At 54.9% G+C, this 25,613-nt stretch overlaps 8 protein-coding genes across 8 annotated transcripts; 5 read left to right on the forward strand and 3 right to left on the reverse strand.

Moving 5' to 3' along the window:
- Positions 1-4,585: 4,585 nt before the first annotated feature.
- On the forward strand, positions 4,586-7,647 carry POSPLADRAFT_1065814 (hypothetical protein; the record flags this gene model as incomplete). The annotated part of the gene is made up of 8 exons (XM_024481998.1): positions 4,586-4,849; positions 5,129-5,239; positions 5,296-5,362; positions 5,425-5,496; positions 5,556-5,764; positions 5,820-6,897; positions 6,981-7,033; positions 7,113-7,647. The coding sequence occupies 8 exons, from the start codon at positions 4,586-4,588 to the stop codon at positions 7,557-7,559; spliced, it is 2,301 nt and encodes a 766-aa protein (XP_024339341.1). The 3' UTR covers positions 7,560-7,647.
- A 31-nt stretch (positions 7,648-7,678) lies between these two features.
- POSPLADRAFT_1039653 (hypothetical protein) lies at positions 7,679-9,455 on the reverse strand. The gene is made up of 4 exons (XM_024477577.1): positions 9,365-9,455; positions 9,225-9,310; positions 8,274-9,167; positions 7,679-8,219 (listed from the first exon to the last, which is right to left on the reverse strand). Exons 2-4 carry the CDS (start codon positions 9,298-9,300, stop codon positions 7,801-7,803), a joined length of 1,389 nt encoding a protein of 462 aa, XP_024339342.1. The 5' UTR covers positions 9,301-9,310; positions 9,365-9,455; the 3' UTR covers positions 7,679-7,800.
- Positions 9,456-9,779: 324 nt separating this feature from the next.
- On the forward strand, positions 9,780-11,677 carry POSPLADRAFT_1141366 (hypothetical protein; the record flags this gene model as incomplete). The annotated part of the gene is made up of 2 exons (XM_024485293.1): positions 9,780-10,112; positions 10,166-11,677. 2 exons carry the CDS (start codon positions 9,780-9,782, stop codon positions 11,675-11,677), a joined length of 1,845 nt encoding a protein of 614 aa, XP_024339343.1.
- A 1,297-nt stretch (positions 11,678-12,974) lies between these two features.
- On the forward strand, positions 12,975-14,796 carry POSPLADRAFT_1141011 (hypothetical protein; the record flags this gene model as incomplete). Its single annotated transcript, XM_024485246.1, has 2 exons — positions 12,975-13,205; positions 13,585-14,796. The coding sequence occupies 2 exons, from the start codon at positions 12,975-12,977 to the stop codon at positions 14,794-14,796; spliced, it is 1,443 nt and encodes a 480-aa protein (XP_024339344.1).
- A 762-nt stretch (positions 14,797-15,558) lies between these two features.
- POSPLADRAFT_1169225 (hypothetical protein) lies at positions 15,559-18,107 on the reverse strand. Its single transcript, XM_024488050.1, has 9 exons — positions 17,704-18,107; positions 17,496-17,651; positions 17,347-17,430; positions 17,138-17,286; positions 16,667-17,086; positions 16,413-16,500; positions 16,177-16,310; positions 15,979-16,115; positions 15,559-15,862 (listed from the first exon to the last, which is right to left on the reverse strand). Exons 1-9 carry the CDS (start codon positions 18,042-18,044, stop codon positions 15,746-15,748), a joined length of 1,626 nt encoding a protein of 541 aa, XP_024339345.1. The 5' UTR covers positions 18,045-18,107; the 3' UTR covers positions 15,559-15,745.
- Positions 18,108-18,292: 185 nt separating this feature from the next.
- On the forward strand, positions 18,293-21,850 carry POSPLADRAFT_1180683 (hypothetical protein; the record flags this gene model as incomplete). Its single annotated transcript, XM_024488774.1, has 8 exons — positions 18,293-18,323; positions 18,368-18,548; positions 18,604-18,751; positions 19,514-20,153; positions 20,207-20,553; positions 20,609-21,048; positions 21,104-21,344; positions 21,399-21,850. 8 exons carry the CDS (start codon positions 18,293-18,295, stop codon positions 21,615-21,617), a joined length of 2,247 nt encoding a protein of 748 aa, XP_024339346.1. The 3' UTR covers positions 21,618-21,850.
- Positions 21,851-22,448: 598 nt separating this feature from the next.
- Positions 22,449-23,316, reverse strand: POSPLADRAFT_1180687 (hypothetical protein). The gene is made up of 4 exons (XM_024488775.1): positions 23,305-23,316; positions 23,223-23,238; positions 23,089-23,171; positions 22,449-23,033 (listed from the first exon to the last, which is right to left on the reverse strand). Exon 4 carries the CDS (start codon positions 22,940-22,942, stop codon positions 22,535-22,537), a length of 408 nt encoding a protein of 135 aa, XP_024339347.1. The 5' UTR covers positions 22,943-23,033; positions 23,089-23,171; positions 23,223-23,238; positions 23,305-23,316; the 3' UTR covers positions 22,449-22,534.
- Positions 23,317-23,699: 383 nt separating this feature from the next.
- POSPLADRAFT_1046022 (hypothetical protein) lies at positions 23,700-24,906 on the forward strand (the record flags this gene model as incomplete). Its single annotated transcript, XM_024478925.1, has 7 exons — positions 23,700-23,822; positions 23,860-23,923; positions 24,029-24,055; positions 24,358-24,431; positions 24,550-24,661; positions 24,688-24,789; positions 24,851-24,906. The coding sequence occupies 7 exons, from the start codon at positions 23,700-23,702 to the stop codon at positions 24,904-24,906; spliced, it is 558 nt and encodes a 185-aa protein (XP_024339348.1).
- Between the last annotated feature and the right edge of the window lie 707 nt (positions 24,907-25,613).

Raw genomic sequence — 25,613 nt, forward strand, 5'->3', positions numbered from 1 at the left:
GGTCTCACTAATTCCCCCATGACATTCCAGACCATAATGAATGAGATCTTCCATGATCTCATCATTGGCGGAAAGGTCCTCGTGTACCTGGATGACATACTCATCTTCTCCACTAAGAAAACAGAGCATGAGAAAGTCACGCACGAGGTCCTGCGTCGCCTTCAGGATAACGATCTGTTCCTGAAGCCTGAAAAGTGCGAATGGGATGTTCCCAAGGTCGACTATGTCAGCTATGTGTTCGGTGGCAATGAGGTGGTGATGGATCCTGCGAAGCTAAAAGAAATTAATGAGTGACCGGTACCCCGGAACAAAAAAGATGTCCAGAAGTTCTGGGGGTTCTCCAACTTTTACTGCCGCTTCATTAAGGACTTTGCTAAGATCTTGCGACCACTCAACCAGCTCACAGGGAACGATCCATGGCATTGGGGTGAAGAGGAACAGCATGCCTTTGATGAGCTCAAATGGCTCTTCACCATGACCCTAGTCTTAGTGCTGTATGACCCCAATTGGGAAACACGTATTGAGGTTGATGCCTCGGGGTATGCCACTGGTGGTGTGTTGATACAGAAGCAGGACGATGGCAAATGGCATCCAGTCGCCTTCAGATCTCACACTATGGACCCTACCCAGCATAACTATGAGATCTACGACAAGGAGATGCTTGCGATCATTGAAGCACTGGTCAATTGGCATCACTATCTCGAGGGATTACCCAACCAGTTCGAGATCGTAACCGATCATAAAAACCTTGAATACTGGTGCATGTCACAGCACCAAGCGCATTGTCAAGCGCAATGGTCACTGTTCCTGGCTCACTTCGATTTCTGCATCACGCATAAGGCCGGAACGTCAAATGGAAAGGCTGATGCCCTATTGCGTCAACCAGACCATCAGGTCAGCAATGAGGATGACAACACTGATCAGATTGTCCTCAGACCGGAAAGACTCCACATCGCCTCCATGTGACATGGACATGCCTTGGTGACAGCCAATCAGGTGCTTCTAAAGTGCATCAGGGAATGTTCAGAGAAGGATCAGGAGGTGGCCAAGGCACTTGAAAAAGTGCAGAACCTTGGGCCGCCTCAGCTGCAAAAGGGCTTTGAGGAGTGGAATGCCTAACAAGGGCTTTTGCTGTTCCAAGGGATGGTCTATGTTCCAAAGAATGCAGAGCTCCAGCAGGATATTGTCAAGATCCACCACAATTCACCAATTGCCAGTCATGGTGGTTGTGCCAAAACCCTGGAGCTGATCTCATGGAATTACTGGTGGCCGGGAATGTCCAGGTTTGTCAATGAGTACGTAAGTATCTGCAACGTGTGCAACCATACCAAGACATTCCCAGCCAAACCCCAGGGTTTGCTAAAGCCGAATGAGATCCCCAAGTGCCTATGGCAGATCATCACCACCAATATGATTGTTGGTTTGCCAAAGTCTGATGGATTTGACTTGATCCTAGTCATCACCGACTGCTTTACCAAGCAGGTCCACTTCCCAGCCTGTCATGAGACCCTAATGGCAGAAGGTGTGGCAGACTTGTACATCTGTGACATGTTCAAGCATCATGGGGCCCCAGCTAAGGTCATATCAGACCAAGGTCCCCAGTTCACGTCAAAGTACCTTCATGCAGTGTACAAGGGACTGAGGATTGAGCCGGTGCTGTCCATAGCATTCCACCCTCAAACAGACAGCCAGACCGAGCGCTGGAATCAGGAGATCGAGCAGTACCTGTGTGCTTTCACAAGCCACAGGCAGGATGATTGGGCGAGACAGTTGCTGCTTGCCGAATTTGCATTAAACAATAGAGTTCACTTGGCAACTGGGCATTCCCCTTTCTTCTTACATCAGGGATACCATCCTGAGATCCAAGTGCGGTGATAGGCGCCAAGCCCCTCTGGGCCCCGATACACCTCTTTTCGGCACTCGCATCCCGCCCGGCACTTCGACTCAGTCTCCCAACAGTTCGATTTCGCCTTCGACGCTCTTCGACACCTTCGACAGTGCGCGACGCTTACTCGAAGCTCGGCACGGTCGTCCCGATGCCTCGCGCGTAGATCCCGGGACATCTTCCGCATTCGGCGAACAATAGGGCCACTTGACGCCGCTCGGCCAAGCGCGCGCTTCGCTCCAAGCCACACCGAAGTAGCCGGTCTTTCCCGATTAGGTATCGAACCTCGCGGCATGCCTTCACGACGGCTACCGGTCCGAAGTGGCCATATGTTGCTCTTCATCTCCGCGTTCGGCATGACGTCACTCTACCGATGGACTTGGTATGTGCCCCTCGGTGAGGCAGCTTCTTGAGGAACAATGCAAAGCCCCTTGTACCAGGGTGCCACTTTCGATAGTCGTAGCGTCCTGTGTAGTATAAAATCTGTCGTACTTCTCTCTAAAAATACAAGATTCGTTCCCCCCTCGAGTTCGCCCCGCGTCTAAGCCTCAACTGCGTCACTTCGTCCCTCGCTGCGTAACCTAGAAACCTCGTCCACTGCGTTTACTCGTCGATACCGTCTCGACGAACCTTTCGACTTCGGCTATTGTCGAAGAACTACGTTGCACCTCGAACCGCGTACTAAGCTAAGTCCCCCCCCCCCATCGAATCGTGTCTCTTCTCTCTACGATACATCGAAGAGCTCTGTCGAGCTTCGATCGTCTCCGCTAACCACCCACAGCCTCCGAGTAGCTTCGACGACGTGTTGAAGCCACCTCGTACCTTCCCCATCGTTCGTAGCCTTTTCCAAGGGCGTTTCTCGTATTCACTCGAACCGCGGGACACCTTGCTGCTAACTCCCCTCTCACTAGACTATAATCCATCTCTCTAGTCCCTCTAGGTCGCACCCAGGTTAGGGGTTAGGGTTTCGTAGGTCGTATCAGCGGATCAATCTGATGTCCATGATGCCCGCAGCCACCAATCGGCTTAAGATCCTGAAGGAGATTCGGGATGATGCGTGCTCCACGCTTGAACTGTCAGCTGAGTGGATGAAAATGTACTATGATAGGTATGTGCAGGAGGCACCAGTCTTTGCACTGGGGGACAAGGTCTGGCTTGATGCCCGGAACCTTAAGCTGAAACAGCCAAGCAAGAAGCTCAGTCCCAAGTGTCTCGGGCCATATGCTGTGTGGCGAAAGCTCAGAGACTTAGATTACGAATTGGTTCTGCCGAAGTCGGTGCCGGTGCACCTGGTGTTCCATGTCTCCTTGCTTAGCAAGTACACGTGTAGTAACATCCCAGGCCAGGAGCTGGAGAAGCCGCCTGCCATTGAGGTTGAGGGCGATGAGGAGTACGAGGTTGAGCAAATCAAGGATTTGAGGATCTTCTGGTGTCAACTACAGTACCTTGTCAAGTGGAAGGGCTATGATGACTTGCATATGTCATGGGAACCAGCACGCAATATTGCAAATGCGCCGGCCCTCATAGCCAACTTCCACCAAAAGAACCCGAATGCCCCTCACCGCCTCAATGCTACTACCTTTGGGGGTCTCAAATTCCAGCCAATGCCTTCACTGCTGACTGAAGCATGCTGCCGCTCCAGGTGGGAGATAGGCAAGGGCGCCTCGCATGAGGTTATGCGCCGTTGAGGGGGGTGTAATGTCACAAGTTGACACAGCATCTAGTCATTTTTAATTGTTTCCTTTCTGCAGGCTTGAACCCACGACCTCTGTACTATATGCTCAAATGGACAAGTCCTTATCTACTGTACAATTAGATTAGATGGGGTGGCAGTGCACGGCATAGCTCGGGCTCCACTTACATAGCCATACTGACTCATTGGCCCCTGGGGCTGTGTCAGCATGCTGCGCACAGACCAGTTGTGCACAGACCAACATGCACAGCCTGCCCTGAACCTTCCCTGTATATAAGCCGGCCTCTGCTGCCCTAGGGACCTCAGACCTCTTGTCCCTAGGTCAGTAAGCTCCCTTTGTATCCTTTACTTACCTTCACTAACTAATACATTTTTTGTCCCTAGCCTTAGGTTTGAGTGTTGCTCACCATCGCTTCAGTGAGACCCAGTTGAATGCCCCCAGCCTTTTGGATTGTTCTTTCCCTGTCGCTTGACCTCAAGTCATGACAGCAGCTTCAACCCATGACCTAACGGTATTGAATGTCATTTTGGCCTGGCATGATGGCATCAAGGGCAGGCTTGCCAAGGAAGCTGCAGCTGTGGGAGTCGAAAGGCCAGGGCTCACCAGCAAGGGAGCTGCAGCCAAGCGTGCAGGGGAATACGCTGTGCAAAAGCCAGGAAGTCAGATTGATGGGACATCAAATACTGGTGCAGCGGGTGCACCTAATTGGGCCGCATCCTCATCCAATACAAACAGCATGCCCCGTGCAGCCTTCTCTCACCACTCGTCAGTGAGATCACAGAGATGCACCCACTGCCGGTGCTGGATCTCCTCATTGATGGGGCGCAGGCTGGAGGCAGGCGATGCGGGCTCGATTGCCTGGGCAAGATTGAGGCCATAGTGCTGGGCCACGTGCTCCCGCAGCTCATCAACCTTCCCTGAGAGTGTGATCAACTTCCTGCCCATGTTCTGATTGATGGCATCAATCCAATGCCACAATTGGACGTGTTTGGCCGAGGTGAGGTCGATGACGGACGGGGCAAACGGCGCGGACATGGGTATGGGCGCAAGGGAGCACACGGACATCAAGGAGAAAAAGCGTGAGAACCAGCGTGTGCCACCCCTGGTGTTGTACGGCGCGAGATCACGCGCGCTGCCCGAAATGCGCCGGCACGCCGGAAACGACGTGCGCGACGGTTTGCTTCCGCCGCTGCCGTGTCCGGGGGCCAGCGTCGCGGGGCGCACGGCACGGGGCGGCACGCGCGCGCGAGCGCCTAACGCGCGAACTCACGTGCGTGTCCCGGGACACGCTGACTAAGCGCCCTCATTTTCCCACCCGCGAGCCGCCCGTGTCCAGGAAAGCTAAGCGCAAACTTCGTCGCCGAACAGGCCCTAAGACTTGTTGTAAGCACAATGAAAAGATATCAGAAATTGCAGCTGATTCGGAAAGCAGATTGTTAACTTATCCTCTGGAAGGAGGCTTAGCGCGAGAGAGTTTTCAGAGCGATGGTAAGTTGTTGCCAGACTCATACAGCGGCCATGGATAAGGACAACTAATATCTTGCTCCAGACAGTATGTACTGATTGCGGAGGAACTGTCATCGAATACGATGCCGCGGCCGGAAACGGTTTCTGCGTGCAATGTGGTACTGTGGTGGAGGAAAACACCATCGTGAGCGAGGTGCGTAACATCTATAGTCTTATGCTTCGATCCTGGTAACACCCTGCATGATCCAGGTGGCATTTGGCGAGACGAGCACTGGTGCTGCCATGGTGCAAGGTAGCTTTGTTGGACAGGGTGCCAGTAAGCTACACTACACAACTTCGTCCAGGAAGTGCTTTCGTAACACGTAACATTTTCTACAGCGCGTGCCCGAATGGGAGGTCCGTTTGGGAACAGGGGAAATAGTGAGAGCCGAGAGCAGACAATAGCCAACGGTGCGTTCATTTGCATCGTCTGCGCGCACACGCCCTCATGCTATACCGCGTTCTCGTAGCGACCCGCAAAATACAACAGGTAGCTAACGCGCTCCGCTTATCTGACGTTGTGTCTTTGGCAGCGGTCCGGCTCTACACTCTAGCCGTCGAACACAAGTTCACCAAGGGACGCAAAAGTTTAAACGTCGTCGCCGTGTGCCTGTATGTCGCTTGCCGACAGAAGGAGACGAGGAACTACATGCTGATCGATTTCTCAGATCTGCTTCAGGTACGAGCTTTGCATCCCCTGGTCACCCGCCCGAGCCCGGCTGACCTCTGCGCAGGTGAACGTATTCGAGCTCGGACACACGTATCTGCAGCTCGTCCAGACCCTCCATCTCCGGCTCCCCCTCGTCGACCCGTCGCACTACATCTCGCGCTTCGCGGCGCTGCTCGAGTTCGGCGACGAGACGCACCAGGTCGCGATGGACGCGGTGCGGCTCGTGCAGCGCTTCGACCGCGACTGGATGACGCGCGGGCGGCGGCCCGCGGGCATCTGCGGCGCGTGCCTGCTGCTGGCCGCGCGCATGAACAACTTCCGGCGCAGCGTCGCGGAGATCGTGCAGGTGGTCAAGATCGCGGACACGACGCTCAAGAAGCGCCTCGACGAGTTCAAGCGCACGCCGAGCGGCGCGCTGACGCTCGCGGACTTCCGCAACGTGTGGCTCGAGGAGGAGATGGACCCGCCGGCGTACACCAAGGGGCGCGAAAGGGAGGAGCGCGAGCGGGAGGAGCGGGAAGGCGGCGGGACGGCGCAGGAAAAGGCGAAGGGCAAGGGCACGCGGAAGCGCAAGAGGAAGCGCAGGCACGATGAGGACACCGAGGACGACGAAGAACAGCTTGCGATGGATGAAGACGCCCAGTACGGGGGGCAGCACGAGCCTCAGCCCCTGTCGCTCCCGCCGATGGACCCCACTTTCTTTCAGCAAGGCATCCTTGCGGGGATATCGCAACAGCCGCTGTTCTTGCCCGATGACGGCGAGGACACGAACTCCAATATCGACCCCACTCTGCTGCAGCCGCAGTTCGACCCGTCGCCGTCGACGGCCGTCCAGCCTGAGGATGCACCTCCAGACAAGACGCTATCACTCGCGCCTCGTCCATCATCACCACTCGAGGAAGTGGTGAATGCCGCAGTAGCCGAGGAGGTCTCCGATATACTCGCGAATGCGCAGGGCACGGAGCTCGCTGCTGCTCTCGAGGAGGCGGAGCGGCGGCGCATGGCTCAGTTCACGGGCGACGACGAGCTGCTCGGACTCAACGAGGAGGAGCTGGACCAGTTCATTCTGACGGACGACGAAGTCAGGATCAAGGAGCGAGTCTGGGTTGAGCTGAACAAGGATTACCTTGAGGCACTTGCAGGTGAGGATCTCGCGCACTGAATTTAGTGGGCACTCCGCCTGTGGAACCCATATGCATGCAATTGCTCAATGGTACCACTACAGCGAAGACCGAGCAGCAGCAGCAAAACGAAGAAAAGGAGAAGAAGGGGCGCAAGGTTCGTCTCCGCCTGGTGGCAAACACTTTTCGCCAATTTGCCGCCCGCGCTGACGCTTATTGACGCTGTGCTGCCCCAGCGCCGGAAAACGAACAACAAACCGCGGGATGCGTCTACACCGCACGGGAGCACCGCGGCAGAGTCTGTGCGCAATCTGATCAAGAAGAACCCGAGGTACAGCAAGCGGATCAATTACGATGCGCTGAAGGATTTGTTCACCGATGACGGTGCGGCCGTCAAGTTGTCGATGACGCCTGCGGCAGACGACAAGGACGACGAGCTGTACTACATGGAGGACAAGAGCGACGCGGAGGGCATGGTGGTTGTCGAAGAGGGCGGCGGCGGCGTCGGGATGGCCCCGGCGCGTTCGCGCTCAACGAGCAAGGGCCCTGGGCCAAGCCCACCAGGCGCGTTGGAGGCGGAACAAGAGGGCGACGAGGATGCCATCGGGGAGGATGATGTCGAGGAGGGGAGCGAAAAGGGTGATGATTATGCCGACTGGGACGTTTATGAGCAGGAAGTTTGATACGAAGACAAAGATTCACTGTATCCGTATAGCAATATTGGCGAGCTTGTATCCAGTATAGCTGTATCAACTATTCTTCTCTGATCGCATTCTAGGGACATGCAAATTCGATAGCTACTTAAATGAGGCATTGGCCGGGTATAAGAGTGATGAGCAATTGCGAGCGACAGCGGAGCAGAGCAAGGACACAAGCAAAGTACGACGAACTCCCAAGCAGCAAACAATGTCCCGAAGACCCAAATCACATTGACTCAAAAATCCCAGAAACCGTAACCTTGTCCGAGAACTTGAACGACAAGGCACCAAGTGCGGCGATGCCCGCCAGCTCCTGCTCAATTTTCCCCCGGAACGCACGGTGCACGCTATCGTCGCCACCCGGCCGGCCGTACGTCTGGAACACAACCTCACAGAAGGATGGGTACCGCACAGACCGGAGCGCGCCGGCGATGCCTCGCCAGTGTTCCGCGCGGACGTTGTCCAGGTCCTGATGCGCAAGGGAGATGACGATGCGCTCTAGGCGCGGAAGCGCGTGCTGCAATATAGCAGGCGCGAGCTCGAGCGGGGGTTTTGAGCCCCGGTACGTGAAGTTAAGCAGCGCAGGCGAGATGAAATGCAGCGTGTGCAGCTCCTTGCAGGAGGCGAGTAGCGTCTGGTATATTTCTGGAGCATCCGCAATCAGTGGGGAATGCGCACAGACAGCGTCCGGACACGCACCCAATAGCTTGCCATCGAGGCTGGCCAGCACAGAGACCGCGATCTGCTTGAGGGATGGCCCAGCTGCCTCGAGCAGCCGTTGCCACTTGCCCAGCTCGAAGCCGGTGATTGGGAGTATCATCAGCGCTTCCAGGCGAATGCCTCTCTTTAGCAACGCCTCGACCACTGCGGAAGAGGAGAACTCGCTCCTATCCAGAGCAACTTTCCGCAGGACGGGGACACATTCGACGGGTGCGAGCGGAGGCGGGCCGATCTCAGCGCGGATATCACACTCGGAAAGGTGTACGCTCTCGAGTCCAGGCATCACGCACAACCACTCCGCGAGACGCGTGAACGCAGGCAAGTGACACGCTTCCAGAGTGAGCGCACGGACGTTGGTGAACGCATTTGCGTGCTGCAGGTTAGCAGATACCATCGAGAGGTCGATGGGCTGGGGTAGTCGGGGTAGCGCGTCACGAAGCATGGCGAAGTTGTCAGCGTAAAGAACCATTGTGGACGGGAGCAAGCCGGCGTGACTATCAGTCGAGCAGATGACATCTCCAGACGTACGCACGGCTCGTATGAAAGGAAGCACGGCGGGAAACTGGGCAAGCAACCGCCCAAAAGCTATGTGGCGGCGGCAGTCAGCAAGGTGGACCATGCGGAAGCGGTGGAGGCGAGTGCTGGCCAGCCAGCTTTTAGATACGGTGCTACAGGCATTGAGAGTCCGCGTGTCGTCGTGGAGAAAATCCAGTACGCGATCAGTGAGCTCCGGAGGAAGACGTGGCGAGGGGCGCGTGGGATCCACCGTATGCGTAGGATCCGCGAACCAAGAATGGGAGAAAAACACAGCTTCTTGATAGCTGGGGGGGTTGTCTTTCGGGGGTTCGTACGCATAATCTGGTGGTATTGATGCTGTGACGCTGGTAATGTGAGAGCTGGAACAATGAACAGGAAAAATGGAAAACGGACGATCTCTAATGATTGTCCTTCTCAGCCATGGAGGCGCGTGTGGCGAGATACTTGTCAATGTATGGGCACTTGGCATGATGACAATCCTAGGGTTGGTATAAACAGGTTAATTATCGCGTTTCCTAGAAGAAAGAGCTCACCAACAACAGGGTATTTGTATCTACGGATTTTATGACTTTCGCACAAATTCTTGAGCGGAACGAGTGCTGTCTTATTGCGCTTTCATGAAGTCAATAATGCGCGTTGAGGATATGATAGGTCGTCACAACCAAGGCTCGAAAGTATTGGCGCGTTACTGATGTGAACCACGTGGCACGTTTGCCTTTTACAGCGCACAACTTCCGCTGCTCAGCGCTCAGTTCGGCAGTTCGATTACCACGGACATAGTGAATGGCAAGTCTCTTCGTAACAATCAAAACCAATTCTAATAGAAACATAGCAGCTGTAGAAACTTTAAACCCCAGGAGTTATTGACTTGTCGACTTCACGCTTGCTAGACCCACATATCTAGGAGGTACTCCAAGTTTCCTCTGTAACTCCTCGGACCAGGTGTTGATGTCAGATATCCCATTTGAAGGCTTGAAAAAATTCGCTCCAGCAAGTTTGCCCAGCACATTGCTTTTCGCTTCGCAACCTCATTGTGGAGCCCTCAATATGCCACTGGGCTATGTCTCCACCGTGCAACGGGTGCTCGAGATCCCAGAGATCGTGGAACTCATCCTCAGCTTTCTTGACCAAAAGGAGCATGCGGCGAGTGCGTGTGTCTGCAAGCAGTGGTCGGAAATTGCGCTCGACCATCTGTGGCGTGACGTCGACGATCTATACCGACTGTTCAGTATTTTGGCACCCCTCACTCCTACAGAGCTCACACAATCTCTGGAATACCATGTAAGTTGCACCTAGCGCTCAGCCGAGTCCTATGGACTTAAACATCCGCATAGTCATTCAGCAGGACACTCAACGCCGACGACTGGGCGCGCTTCGCCCCGTATGGCCGTCGGGTTCGCAAGCTGTCTTATCGCGAAGATGGTCCGCCCACAACGCCACAGCTATCGTCAAAAGCCTTTGACGAGATTGCGCGTTCGCGCACCACCCTCAGCATCCTACCAAATCTTCGTACTCTCGAGTGGCGGAGTGAGCGTGTGCGGCTCTCTCTCGTCTGCATGAGCGACACTGTGAGGGAGTTCACCGCGCGGCTGTACAGTCCGGATACCCACCCCGTGGCCGACTTCTTCAAGGACTTCGCCCAGCGCATGCCCTACGTCACGCACCTCGATCTGTCTTTCGACTTTCCCGTGCGCGATATCGAACAAAATTTGGTCACCCTCATTGGACACCTTCGGAAACTGCAGAAGGTCGTGCTTCCTACCTATTGTGTTTCCCCTAAACTAGTGGAAGGTCTATCCACCCTTCCGGAACTGGGCGTGATCCAGTTTGAGTTCATGGGTCAAGGGAGAGGAGACGTGGCGGACGTCCAGGACTTCGCGCCTGCCATTCAAGAAGGTGCTTTCCCTGCTCTCTGGGACCTTTCTGTGAGCGCTCGCCTTGCCGATGTGACTGCATTCCTGCGCAACAGCTATGCTCCTGCGCGTCTGACTGCATTGTATGTCCACGTGCTCTCCGTCTGCTCACCGCCCGTCGTCGCCGACTTCCTGCAAGCCGTTGCCGACAACTGCAAACTGCTCAAGAGCTTGTACGTTGAACTCTACATCGCCCCGGAATCCCTAGATTGGGCGACTTTCCAAACTGGCGACCAGCTCACGTGGAGTGACTTGCGGCCCGTCCTCAAGTGTCCTCATTTGACAACCTTCGAACTCCGATGGGACCTCCCGCTCAAGATGACCCATACCGATATCGAAGACCTCGCTGCCAGCTGGCCAACGCTCGAGGTCCTCATGCTCAACTGCGACCCCGTCCCCCTCGGCGACCTGGCGCCTTCCGAGCTAACGCTGCACGCGCTCCTCCCCTTCGCACGGCATTGCCCCGCGCTCCGGGAGCTCGGCCTCCTCCTCTCCTCCTCTACCGCCGACATCGCCGTCCCGTCCCTCGGCGCGTCCCCGTTCTCGCCGCCGCCGTTCCAGAACCTCCGCAAGCTCTGCGTCGGCCTCTCGCGCATCGCAGAGCCTGGGCCCGCCGCGCTCTTCCTGAGCACCCTCTGCCCGCCCACGTGCGAGCTCGTCCCCGGGGTGAGCTGGCCAGAGGGGTTCGGCGTGCCCGAGTCCGCAGCGCTCGATGCCTTCCAGCACGATGCGGCGGAGTGGTATGAGCGCTGGGCCGAGGTCGCGCGCGTCCTGCCGTTGCTCACCCGCCTGCGTATGGAGGAGCGTGCGCGGTACGCAGCGCTGGAGCGGGAGGTGGGGGAGCTGCGCGCGAGGTGCGTGGAGCTCGAGGAACATGCTACCACGGTTCCCGCGTACCACGCAGGGGAGCACGGATGGTGTGTCGTGCTGTAAGAGGGTTATTGTGTGCGTGAGTGCCTCTATCTTTGCTCCAATCTAGACCACCGCGAAGGAGGACCGTCTTGACTTATTTTCACACACGAACTCTGTATTTGACTCGGTTGGCAATATATGTGCGAACATGAATAATCGTGGACAAGATGCAGTCTGACTGGGGTAAGGTGAAGGGTCGTCGCAGTCTGGCGATGTACAGCGACCGAGGTCGGTCTCAGCGCCTGAATCGAGCTACGGTCGCTCAACTTAAACCTTACAGGGAATCCAATTTAGATATCCGTCTGATTTACTCTGGACACCGTTCTAGATCGTGTACATCGGACCGGTTGCGTCTCTTGTACGCCCCGGGTCTTCTGCTACTTTCCTCTCTGGCAACGTGACAATTGGCGTTAGAACCCTCAGCGCGCCCGTCAAACCATGTCGGCCGCCTGCACCACAAAGATGAGGCATTCCTTGCTAAGCGCATGTAAGAGATTTCGAATAGGCTCAAGGAAGCCATGCCTCTTTACACACTTTTTCACGGCTGATTTTTCGAGTGTCATGTCGTGATCGTGAATATTAGTCTTCCACATGTCAGCCCTGTGATACTCCATGTGCACTATCTACGCCGAGCATTGAGCTCGTGCCTCGCTCGCGACAAGTACGCTAGCAGAGGCGGCTCTTAGTTTCCTGCCGGCCTAAACTTCATGACTCGGGTGGCTTGCCCGAGTCCCCGGCTTGTTTATATAAGAGACGCGTGCAGATGTACATCCCCTAGTTGATTCGTATGTCGTGATTATCGCGACCAATCTGGACAGAGTTTTATGCCACCGAACCATAGCCAACCGCTGCCGGGCGTGTCATAGCCGCTGTCGCCTGGATCTCATTCCACCAGTGCCCAGAAACACCATAAGGTGATGTCGAGGTGTGGAATATGATGTTGTCTCATGCCCACCGGTCCGCCGAATATGGTAATGTTAGCGCTGCTGCGGTCAAGTGAACATCAGGCAGTGCATTTGCTTCTGGAGCGCGAAACGCCCCCTTCCCCGACCCCTTCAGGGCAATGGCCCAGTATTTTTCCGGGCAAGGGCGGCAGGCGATCAAACGTGTCCGCATTGATCTGCGAAGACCACCGAGGGGTGATGCGGTACCGAGGTCGGAAGATATGTGACGAACTGCTGCCGAGATTACCGGTTTGGCCGGCGGATCAAGCTCTCAGCCGGGGCTCGACACGGCCATTTAGGGCCATGTGCGCTTTGACATCCCGGTATATAGACCGGTCACTTAGTAGCCAAGTAACCATCTGCTCCCCCGCGCCATGAGTAGCCTTGCCCCGTGGAATATCAGCGAGCTACTCCTCCTGATTATATCCTTTCTCGACCAGCAGTCCCTCGCCCGCGCTGCCCGCGTGTGTAGAAGCTGGTCCCATGTTGCCCTCGACGCACTGTGGCGCGACGTCGACGATCTACCCCGCCTTCTGGCCCTTCTGTGTCCCTACGCCAAACCAAGCAAGTTGACGACCAAGTACGGCGGTACTATTTCCACATACGTAAGCTCCACAATTGATCGTCTGCAATCGCAGCTGAAATTCTGCACGTCTTCGTGGTCCCGCGACGTAGAAATTCAAGAGACCGCTCACTGCCAACGATTGGACGCGGTTTCAACATTATTCCTTCCGCGTACGGCGCATAGTCTACGACCAGAGGACCGCAAAGTCATGGCGCATGATACTGGACGACAGTATATTCCGCGAAATCTTCAGGACCTCTCCTACATCGTTTATCTTTCCTAATCTACGGTCGCTCACTTGGAATGCCGACAGCGAAGAGCGGCAGTTACACGTGCTCCATTTTTTGCACCCTTGGATAACGGAATTGGAGATGCAGCTACACCACGTCTCCTCAGCGCCCTCGTCATTCTTTGACCAGGTCTCCATTCTGACCCCGCACCTGACGCGCTTGACGCTGCGGTTGAGCACCCCGATCCACCTCATAGAGGACGATGTGGTCCCCTTCCTCCTCAGTCTCCGTAAATTACAATTCTTCTCCATTTCACCGTACGGGCTTTCCACTAAGGTTGTAGAGGCGTTATCCCGGCTGGGATACCTCAAAGACGTATCTCTACTGCCTCCTGGAGAGCGCGGCAAAGGAAATCGCGCAGACGTCTTGGGATTCCAGCCGCTTCTCAAGGAAGGCGCCTTCCCTGCTACTCAGCGGATATGTTTCAGCGCCGACATCCCGCACGCAACGCGCTTGATAAGCAGCCCATTCTTCCCCTCGCAGCTATCGCGTCTGTATATCCACGTTCTGTCGATAGCCCACGCCGATGTCCTGCAGCAATTATTCGCGACGATTCGCGACAGTTGTCCCATGATCACGGACCTCCGTGTCGACTTTATGATCCACCCACACGTCCCGCTCTCCGTCCCTGGCTGGCCTTTATCCGAGCGGCCGAACATCGCGACCTTCCGCCCACTCTTCGACTGCCGACGCATCACAACTTTCGAGTTCCGTTGGGACTACGCGCTCAACCTCACCGACGGGGACATGGAAGAATTCGCCGTGGCGTGGCCGCGGCTCGAGCACTTCCTGCTGAACTGCGAGCCCATCATCGAATTCAACCCGCCCTTGGCGACGCTTGCCGCACTGCTGCCGTTCGCGCGACATTGCCCGCGGCTACACACACTTGGCCTATACATGGACGCAGACAGCGCGCCATCCGACGTTCCGGCCCTGCCTTTCGTGGCGCTCAGAGAGCTGATGGTCGGCGCGTCCAATATCAACGATATCGACTCCGTAACGCTCTTCCTCAGCAAGCTCTGTCCGCTCGACTGCAAGCTTGTGGCCGGCGTGCGCTGGCCGGATGCGTACGGGACTGCCTTGGACTGCGCGGGGATACTCGACGAGCGTCGGCCGCGAATGTGCGAGTACTGGGTGCTGTGGACCAGGGTCGTCGAGATGCTGCCCGTCGTGATCAGGGCCCGTATGCAGGAGCGCTCGCTCAGAGCCGAGATGCAGCGTGAGGTGGACAGGTTGGCACTTGAGAAATCTGAGGAAGCGGGGAGGTATCGAGAGCTGCAGAAGGAGTTGCTGGCCATACGTGTCCAGAGGACGTCGGCAAATGTCGCGTCGACGTCGTAGGGAGATGAACTCCATCTTTACCGGCGGCCACTGATGATTGTGAACAGCCAGCATCGCTTCGTACTTTGTCGTACATCTCTGTTTGCGCTATGTCCCGTCTGTTACATACTATAGTCGGAAATCTAGGCGACAATGTTTGCCCAAAGCGTCTTGTGTTGGATGTGAAGATCCAGACTTCCCGCTGGTAATAGCACAAACTCATTCAAACACCCCGTCAACTCGGACCGACGTGCAAATTATACGTACTGGTAGCAAAACTGGCACACGCACTAATTCTGTCGCCAGGCGTTAGAAGCGATCAAACCGGGAAGCAATCGATAGCAGTCGCCGGTACTCGGTTTATTCTAATATCCGGGAGTGTTTTGTGATAGCCGGCCGGTCAATAACCGCCACTGTTAGCCGCCACTTGACAGCAGCCGATAATCAAGATTTCGTTTCAGCCGCTGACTCTACCTGCCAATGAGAGTCCCCGATGGGTGCCTACTTTGAAGGCCTTGGGAGCCTGCGGGCGGGAAGCCCGAGGCTATATCGAGTGTGTCTGCGGCTGAAACAGAGCGGGTCTTCTCCCCTTTTAGACAACAATAACACGGATGGCGAAGGGAGCGGAGAGATGGGACAGATACACCGTTGGCAAACGAAGTGGTGCGACAGCGCATGCTTACGCCGAGGGCTATTGGATTGCCCATGGCAGAACGGCGAGCTCGGTACGGGCAGCGATAACTCTCAGTCAGGTGGCGCGTAGCACAGCTGACATATCATCTTGCCTGATACAACCCGTGCAGCGGGAGTAGCAATTCAGCCCCCAAGATGTCAGGAAGCAAGATATGATTACAATGCACAATGTTTCATCATCCCACTATCGATACACTTTGTTGACAACTCCATGCCGTTAGTTCACCCGCCAATTCAAAACTCGCGCCTGATGTCTCCGACGTTCTAGACTTTGTGACTACTTCGACTTTGGCGGTGTCTTTGCCTGTCGCGGAGGCAACTTCTGTCCATAGAAATGTGCCATCATGAGCTCCGTGTGAGTAACGGTCAGATTGAACAGGGGCTGCGTTGCATTCTGTAAGAGTCTGTATGTCAGCTGTGCATGTCACCGTAATTCATGTAACGACGGGCGGTAGGCTCCATCTAGCGAGTACTGGGGCTCTCTGACGGTCTGTAATGGGCAGAACATACCACGCGGTTTCCACTTCCACCAATGTACTCGTCCGCGCCCTCGTCTTCGAGCCAACTTAGTGTACTGGCGAATACGTCTTTCCGCAAGGCATCCGCACGTGCTTGCTGGTCCGTGATCAGATTTTGTAATCCCGACACTATGTATGGGGAAAAGCCATGAACTACGGCCGTGCATTCGTAGTTGACAATATTACCCACCATCCCACTGCCGCGCTTCGCCTGCGTTCCACCGTTCTAGCAGCTGAGCGCGCCGCGTCTCATCGGGTGTCACGCGGTGCTGCGCGGCCGACAGTCCCGCGAGACAATACAGTGTATGGTACGAGTCCGCCGGTCTGCGAGCGTCCACAATGCATCAGCGTCTCCGCATCGGACTACGTCACGTCCACAACCCGCGAAACGCGTACGAACGGACTGAAAGTGGCGATAGAACTTACTTAGGTGGCTTATCGCGCAATCCGCCGGCAGGATGTTGTCCAGCGTATAGGATGTACTCCTGAAGCGCCCGGCGATTCAACAGGGCGTCTGGTAGGCGCGTGCAGAAGGTCGGGTAGAGGCCGGCGGTGATAGCGAGGCGGTCGAACAGAGCGCGAAACATCCGTCGACACAGCAGGAGCGGGTTGTACATAATAGAAGGACATCAGCGTAGTGAATGACATGGCAGGGCGCTGGTCCTCGGCGGGGCACGCACCATCAGCATCATGCCACCCGTCGTCGCTCGCGCCTCCTGCGGAGGTATCCGCTGTCGTAGATGCACTATTTTCGTTGACCCCGGTGGAAGCAGGAGGGGCAGCATGGATGCCGAGCAGGCCCTCGACGAGGCCGAAGCAGCCACCAACCCACCAGCTATAGCACCCATCGACAAGCTTGTTCGTACGCCCCTTGAAGCCGCCGAGCTCGATGGCGGTGCCCTGCATGTTCGCGAGCCAACGGAGGAGCGCACGATAGTCGATCGTGGGGTTGGTATTGGCAGACCCGGCCGGAGTGTAGTAGGAGCGGATGTACGGCTGGAGGAGCACCCAGGACGCGAAGGCGCAGAAGGTGTAGCCGCCATGTGCCTCGCCGAGCACAGGGCGCGGTGCAGACGGTACACGTGTGACTTCATCGTTTTCTGATGTGGTTGTAAACAAGATGCACAGCAGTGGCAGAGATGGTGACAGACCCTCCTGGAAGTCCCATTCCGGGAAAGACGCATTGCCAAAGCCGCCCTCATATGTCTGACAGCTTACAATGAACTCGGGTAGTCCAGCAAGAAGCTCTGGCGTCAATATGTTCAGAAGGGTCGCAACTGCGAGTAGGCAGTAAATGCCGCTGCAGTACAGCACGCCATTTCATAAGGCGGGACGGCAACGAAGGGATTACGGTACGAACCGTACATCGACTTCAGCGTCATGGGAAACGAGGAAGGACCCATCTGGCTGCTTGAGCGACATAAAAAAGTCATACATTTTCCTCCTTCGCGAGTATAAGGTATATGGAATGGAATATCAGATACTTGCGACGCACGGATATTTACTCACCGGTCTATGGCATCCCACGCGCCAGACTGCCCTGGTTGTCCGACGATTGCGAGTGAACAGACTGCCGCATATGTAGGCAAGAGATGGGAAAATTGGCCGGGACCACCCGCAAAACCGCCGTCTGGATGTTGAAGAGCGAGAAGGGTCTCTCGCGCCCTGAAAGTAACCTATACACGCCCAGACGAGAACGCGATGGTTCAAAGCTCACCTCTTCTTTATTTTATCATCGAGTCCTACTCCTAGCACACTGAACCCCTGCAGCGTCCAAAACAATAGCCATGGTTGGCTGGCATCCTGCGATACATATCTCTGCGGAAAGCCTTGGAGTAGATTCCGCAGAAGGAATTGTAGGTGTTGATTCCTCTGAAGCACAGGCCCGGTGGTGCTGGGCGGGCTAGCATCGCCGGGTATTCTTGATGAATCAAGTAGTTGCTTCAGTAGGATATTCTCAGTTGCTGTTTGTAATGTAGACGTCGATGTTGGATAGCCATCCACGGGCGTCGGTCGTTGGCTGCGCGCGTAAGTTTGTTTAACTTCTGAGGACGTCATCACCAGACTGGTGAAATGTTTGCCTCAAACGTTTGCGATGTACAAAGTTGCAGAGCAAAAGTGTAAGAAGCAGGTATCGAGGAGACGGTATATTTCAGTTCTTATTTTACATCGTCGTTATTGTCCTCGGTTTGCCTTAATTGGGCGTCAATCTAATCTATAGCAGCCTTATCTTATCTACTACCAATGAGTCAATTCCAAAATTTCGAAAATCAAAGTCGATTGCAATCTCTCTTCCCTCTACCGCCATGGCTCCCCTAACCCACCGCTCGATTAAGGGTAAGCCAAGCACAAAATAGATCAGCCATATCTAATTGTTGTAGATGGCTGGTTCCGTGAGATCTCGTCGCAGTGGCCGGGCCAGGCGATGACCTTGAAGGTCAAGAAAGTCCTGCACGTCGAAAAGTCTCTATACCAGGACGTCCTCGTCTTCGAGTCCGAGACCTACGGAAATGTGCTCGTCCTCGACGGTGTAATTCAGTGCACTGAGCGTGATGAGTTCTCGTACGCCCCTTCAGCTCTCGATCTTAACAAAACGTTTAAATCGATCGGCTTGCAGGTACCAGGAGATGATCGCTCATCTACCTCTCGCGAGCCACCCTAATCCCAAGAAGGTGCTCGTCATTGGTGGCGGTGATGGTGGTGTCGTCCGGGAGGTGCTCAAGCACGATATCGTGGAAAACGTCGTTCTTTGCGACATTGACGAGGTTCGTGTTACTAAGCTTCTCACCCCAATTTTGTTTCCTCCTTTTCCATTTCGAGCATGTGCAATTCAAAATTCTTCTCATTTATTGGTTCTGACAAATCACCATCGACTTGGTCCATGGCACTCGGAGCAAAATGAGGGCTACACTTATCCTGTTATTAAATCATTTTCCTCGTTCGACTGGCCATGTTCGATTGCCATCCGCATTTGTCGCCCAAAATTGAACACCTGCCCTTGCCCTTGCGGGCTCGAGTGAAGTAACGGTGTTGCCAGTTACATGACAATTCTGAGCCTACTTTGACCATTAAAGTCATGACAAAATTGTGCAACGGCGCACAATGCGACGTGAAAGCGCGGGGAGTATTTCTGGCACGCTCAGTAACTCCAGTCGCTTCAACTGTTGGGTTCGGTTCTTGCCTGACGCATGATTTTGTGGAGAAACCCACGATCATAACAAGCAGTTGGAGAAGCTCTGAATTGTCATGTCGTTGTCCACTTTGATTGCTTTAATGGGTGATCGCTTCGGGTCGGCTACAGCTGGCATAGGCTCCTAAAAGGACTCTCAGCGTAGTGCATCATACAACATGGGCTTATGCTACTCGACTAGTACATGTCACAGACCGCTAAGTCATCAGCTTTTGGAAACAAACGCGATGCACATTCCTATTGACAGTTCCTCTTCCGGAGCATGGTACACTCCTATGGCTCGATTGGCTCGATCATTATTTGCGCCGACTCAGTTGGGCTTACATACCTTCAACAGGCCGTCATTCGCGTTTCAAAGCAATACCTGCCACATATGTCCTCCCTGCTCTCCGATCCGCGTGTGACCGTCTACGTCGGCGATGGCTTCAAATTCCTCTCGGACAACACGTCCACCTACGACGTCATCATCACCGACTCGTCCGACCCTGTTGGTCCTGCCGCGTCCCTCTTCCAAAAGCCGTACTTTGAGCTCCTCCATGGCGCGCTCACGCCCGGCGGGCACATCTCGACGCAGGCCGAGTGCCTCTGGCTGCACCTCCCGCTCATCAACGAGCTCCGTACGATGACGCGTGGGCTCTTCCCCCTTGCCGAGTACGCCTACACGACGATCCCGACGTACCCGTCCGGCCAGATCGGCTTCGTCGTATGTTCCAAGGAGCCAGGACGTGACGTCAAGGCGCCGCTGCGCGCGGTGACGCCGACGCGCTACTACAATGCGGAGGTGCACAAGGCCGCGTTCGTCCTGCCCGAGTTTGGCCGTGCGCTGGTCGAGGACGGCAAGGACGTTCTGCCGAAGCTCGGCAAGGCCGTCACAGAGGGTAAGCCTCTGAAGAAGGTTTTGCTCCTCGGCAGCGGTCTCGTTGCTCGTCCTGCAGCGGAGTACGTTGTCCGCGACCCCTCGAACTCGCTCACGATTGGTAAGCAGTGCCACTCATCATCATGACCTGTGCCATTGCTAATATCCTCCCAGCATGCAGAACGCTGGCTACGGCGCAGGGCCTTTCTGCTGACCTTCCCCGCACGGCCGCAATTGCCCTTGACGCGAGCTCAACGCTGGAGCTCGAGAAGGCAGTCGCAGAGCACGACCTCGTGATTTCGCTCATCCCGTACGTACACCATGCCGCCGTCATCAAGGCCGCAATCAAGGGCAAGACGCACGTCGTGACGACGAGCTATGTGAGCCCTGCGATGCGTGAGCTCGACGAGGCTGCAAAGGAGGCGGGAATCGTCGTGATGAACGAGATTGGACTTGATCCCGGCGTCGACCACCTCTACGCCGTCAAGACTATCGATGAGGTCCACGCGAAGGGTGGAAAGGTATGCCGCCTTGAATGCAGTTGTCTCGAAGATGATACTCAATGTCTTTATCCAGATCAAGCAATTCCTGTCCTACTGTGGTGGTCTCCCTGCGCCCGAGTGCTGCGGCAACCCGCTCGGCTACAAGTTCTCATGGTCGGCACGCGGGGCGCTCCTCGCCCTGCTCAACTCCGCCTCGTACGTCGCGAACGGGCAACAGGTCGACATCAACGGCAAGGATCTCATGGGCCACGCCAAGTCGTACTTCATCTCGCCCGCGTATGCCTTCGTCGCGTACCCCAACCGGAACTCTGTTCCCTTCCGCGAGTTTTACCGCATCCCGGAGGCGGAGACGGTCGTCCGCGGGACGCTGCGCTACCAGGGCTTCCCAGAGTTTGTGAAAGCGCTCGTCGAGCTCGGCTGGATGGACCAGGAGAAGAAGGAGTGGCTGACCGAGGGCCTCACATGGGCAGAGGTCATGCAAAAGACGATCGGCGCGAGCGGTGCCAGCGAGAGGTGTGTACAGATTCGCGATCTCATCAGTACAAGGTTTTGAATAAGGGCGATACAGTGCCCTCATTGCGCGCGTCAATGAGCTCTGCTCGTTCCCCGACGAATCTGAGGCCCACCGCATCATCTCAGGTCTGAAGTGGATTGGCCTGTTCTCGACAGAGAAGGTCAAGCCCCGCGACGGCAACCTTCTGGACACGCTTTGCGCTCAACTGGAGACGCTCATGAAGTACGAGGAGGGCGAGCGCGACCTCGTGATGCTGCAGCACAAATTCATCGTTGAGTGGGCGGACGGCAAGCAGGTGCGTCCCGTGAGAATGGCTGATACATCTCTCGCTGACTGTGTCGTCTTGTAGGATACGATCACTTCAACATTGGAGGCCTACGGCGACCCCTCTGGCCACTCCGCGATGGCGCTGTACGTCGGTGTGCCCTGCGGTGTCGCCGTTCAGTTGGTGCTCGACGGCGTGTTCAGCAAGCCCGGTGTCCACGCACCATATACAAAGGAGATCTGTGACCCTATCCGCGAACGTCTTGAGCAGGAGGGACTCTACATGATCGAGAAGGTCCTCTAAAAATTGCCAAAAGACGCGCAAGGAATCGGTGTTGGGAAGGTTGTACTGCTCATAGACGAAGTGTACTGAATTGTACCCAATATATACTATCCTCACGAAGCGAGAGATCTTCAGCAAAACGAAAAGGCGTTCGTAGGAGCGCTATTACCTATACTGTACGATAGAGTCCTGTGTAGTCGTGTATTTGACATCTATGCCATTATACGGCCTACACTAAGGCTTCGGAGTTCGAATGGTGCCGTGTTATGATGGACTGACTTCGTACGAATAGTCCAAACGTGTCCTCAACGAGTGGCGAAGCCTATATTCTACGTCAATCAAGTCTGCATCGGACCCTTCGCCGTCTAGTCCTAGGAGGGCTAAGCAGTCAAAAACATATTCATGGACGTAGATGACGAAGATGGCCGAGTCGCAACGTTTGTAACGATCAGTTATTAAGAACGCTGCAGCTATGACAACATCAATACCGAATAAACAAGCCAGTCGCTGTCCAGCACCACCAAATGATAGCTATAAGCAAGGGGCCATTCTAGTATGTAATATATCTGAAGGATCTTTCGAACGAAGCTGTTAATGCGGGGTGGACTCCGAGCCCTAAATGATGGCCAGGCGAATACAGCGTGCGTGATCTTATTTCTATGTAAAGACTCGCGGCTTACAACTAGCGTGCTTGCTTCGGGGTGATAGACGCTGAGGACTTCGAGGGACGCCTCGAAATGCATCCACCATGGCATGGCTGTCCGACCACATCGGCTCTCAGATACGCAATATCGAATGTCTCGGTGAGAACCACACAACTGTTGCAGGTGCCGCTTGCTGTCAGCGCAACAGTCCAGATAGATTCCACATGCATCCGATTCTGACGTAGATAGCATTACTAGCAGTACAGATACAATAGCGCAGCTTAGTGCCTTGGGTCAAGCCTCCGACTTCAATTTCAACGGATTCTGCGGGTCGTCCAGGTTCAGGCACGTACGCAGCAACGCGTTATCATTCCCGACGTCCGCCTGTGCGTCTTCGTCATCTCCATCCTTGACCCGTGCCCACTCCGCCTCCGTGAACGCATGGATGGCCGCACTCGCCACCTGCCGCTCGCGCGTCACCTGGATGCCCAGCTGCCAGCTGACGTCGCTCAGAGACAGCTCGCCCCCGTTGAGGCGCGTCGCGAGCTGGGGAAGGTATGCGTAGTCGTCGTCGGTGAAGCCCGGGACGGGAAGTCGTGTGCGAGTGACCTCCACCAGCGCGCTGCAGACGAAGCGGATGGGCTTGGAGGGGTTAGTCCACTCAGTGGGAGCTGCGGAAGGTTGGGAGGCGCTAGATGACATTGTGTAGGCGTGCCGAGTTGTATAGCAGGAAGTGATCCTTCGATGGACTCCGAGCTGCGGGATGCAAGGATTTGAATGACAGCGGTGGGCCCTGCGAGCTACATAGTTAGATTTCCCCGAAGTCCTAATCGAGATCTGATGCGCACCAAAATAGCAATGACACGCTGCGAAGAGATCGACTCAGGCAGGGATGGGCTAGTGGGAATGTCGGACGTCGTACAAAAGGAGACTAGAACTAAATCAGCATCGATGCCTGCCGACGTCAGGTCTACGAACGTACTGATGAGCTCACGGTCCTTTGAGAAGGGGACGAAAGCGAACATGAGGACTGGAGGTATACGTCACAACATTCATGAACTCACAATGTTTGTCTCGATAGCAGAGAGCTTGATGTTCTTGACACAGGACCGGGTCGCATATATGTACTCCGGCGCTCGTGATCGTCACGTCGTTATGATGGGAGATCAGGTCAAACCTGTGGATTGAGGCTATGCGTTTGAATGGCGTCCGCAGCTGCTGTGTTGCCAAGAGATACGTTGTTGATGCAAGGAATCAGGGATTTCGTGATAGGATCGGTTATGCCCTGGCGGCCTGGCCCAGGCATCATGGCGTTGGAATTCATTGACCGTGGTGACTCGTCGTCACTTCAAGTGCCTTAGTGAGTACGCGAGTTGTAGAATCCATCCCAGTCCAATAGAGATGTATAAATCAGGTCGGGGCTCACACCACTCATCAAAAAGGCGGCTTGCAGCAATCAATGGCTGGCAAGACATCGTGCCAATGTTCGCCCGTCGATGTTGTTGTGCTCTGTTTTGGCAAAGGACGTGTTTCGGCGCCTGTCAATACCGTTGCAATCTACCCTCATTGCGATAATGAAAATGTATGTGACCATGTTACACACTCTAGCCCAACTACAGAGCTGTGGAATATTGGTCATTGAGTATCGGGCGCAGTGGCCGACATTCCACACCTCTACAGTTGGTAAGTCGTAAATTAAGTGACAAAAGACATTCAATTCATTTATTCACACTCTACGTGGATGAACGTCATAGTGTAAGTCCAGTTGCATCACTCGACCACGTTCAGTGGTTCTAGCTCGTGTTATGATTTATGGTGCGTAGCACTGATGCGGGCACAATAGATTCCGATCATTCAGGCTTTGTCTGATACCGCCGCACGCGTAATTTCGGTGGCACTCGGAGCTGGGCACTTTCGTTATGTGCGATCTTGGTGGCGAGGTGGTTCGCTGCCTGTCTGTCTGAGCTATACTAGAGCTATTCTTTTCGAGGACAATCGCCTCACGTACCCTGCTGGGTTGCGAAGTGCTTTCGAGCGATGTTCGGTAGTTTGCCGCCCCACGCAGCTTAACGAAGGCCTAAATATGCATTTCACTTGATATAGTATGCAAGCTGCAGACAAACAGGTTTCTATGTACTGGTTGCTGCCCTTCCAAATCTCTGTCCATGGCACAGAACCTACGCACATCATCGTATGCGAGCACGGCAGGGTAATCTGCATAGCCACACATGTTTCGGCCGTAGGCGAGGATGTTTGTACCTTGCGATGTTCTCTAACACGATCAACACTGATGTGATCACGATATACAGGGGATGAAACCGCCCATCGTGCTTGAGCGCATTGGGACTCCGATCGCTTTTGATGAGGAGCGACTCAGCGAACATCCGAAACTGGAGTGCCTTCACCCTTCGAAACGTGTTGGTAAGAAAGTACAGTGATTACTATAGTCTCTAGTACGACACTTTACCGTGGCGGCAACGCAGACGGTTCCCAATTTGACAAGACTCGTCCGCTGGATCTCAAACCTGAGAACAGGAAACAAAAGCCCGGTACGCGACGTTATGCGCTTCGCGGATATAATGGACTAATCTGAGTTTCTATATTGCACAGGAACCTGCGGTATCTCAGCGTACTCGCAGTTGACGGAGATCGCAAATCCCTCCTAGCGCGGGTCTAGGCAACCACTGACAGATCGAGCCTGCGGCGGAGATCAGCCGGGAGGAATCCAAATCTGGCTCACAGCGTTGAACGGCATAATGACCAACTATACCGTCCGAGGCGGCGCTCCGCCTACCCTGTCGTCCCTGACCTCGACAAGCTAGTGGCACGCGGCTTAGACCTTGAGCAGCGCTTTGTGTACGAGATCCCACACTCTTCCATGGCTGCCCGCGATTGGGAGTCGTATTAAGCGTGGTTCGATTAGGCAGAGATGATTATTCTGGAATTGTGTACCCTATTTTTCGTGAAATATGACGCGATTGGGATGCAAACTCTCTGCGTGGGGTTATGGTGGTTCTTGCAGTCGTGTTCCGAGTACCGACGACGCGACGCGTCGCGATGTGTTTCACACACGTGATCGCATACGAGTCCGGCTTCCGTCCAGAGTCAACACTCTTTGCATCGCCTCAAGCATTCTCATCATTTGCAACGCTTGTTTCTTTCACGCTGCTTTAGGGCACCTCGTTCATTCATTCATTCATTTTCTGAGATGCAATGGTCTGCTTGAAATGCGTCAAATGCGTTCGACCGCCGTGCTATCCTCAAACAAAATCACGACGTGAAGTACAGGGCCTCAGCTGCTTTAGCAGCAATCTCTGCTCTTCTTTTCTCTGCGATCTTTAACCATACACCAAAATATGCTAAAGAAGACATA

The sequence above is a fragment of the Postia placenta genome (genome assembly GCF_002117355.1).
Source record: "Postia placenta MAD-698-R-SB12 unplaced genomic scaffold POSPLAscaffold_6, whole genome shotgun sequence".
Lineage (NCBI taxonomy): Eukaryota > Fungi > Basidiomycota > Agaricomycetes > Polyporales > Adustoporiaceae > Rhodonia > Rhodonia placenta.

Coding starts and splice junctions, on each gene's coding strand:
- POSPLADRAFT_1039653 (XM_024477577.1), bottom strand. CDS start 9,300: ATGCCAAGTGCCCATACATTGACAAGTATCTCGCCACACGCGCCTCCA. Junction 9,168..9,224: donor AAGGACAATCATTAGAGATC/GTCCGTTTTCCA, acceptor CCAGCGTCACAG/CATCAATACCACCAGATTAT. Junction 8,220..8,273: donor CCTCGATGGCAAGCTATTGG/GTGCGTGTCCGG, acceptor CGGATGCTCCAG/AAATATACCAGACGCTACTC.
- POSPLADRAFT_1180687 (XM_024488775.1), bottom strand. CDS start 22,942: ATGTCATCTAGCGCCTCCCAACCTTCCGCAGCTCCCACTGAGTGGACT.
- POSPLADRAFT_1169225 (XM_024488050.1), bottom strand. CDS start 18,044: ATGACGTCCTCAGAAGTTAAACAAACTTACGCGCGCAGCCAACGACCG. Junction 17,431..17,495: donor GCGTGGGATGCCATAGACCG/GTGAGTAAATAT, acceptor ATACTCGCGAAG/GAGGAAAATGTATGACTTTT. Junction 15,863..15,978: donor GTGGAAGTGGAAACCGCGTG/GTATGTTCTGCC, acceptor AGACTCTTACAG/AATGCAACGCAGCCCCTGTT.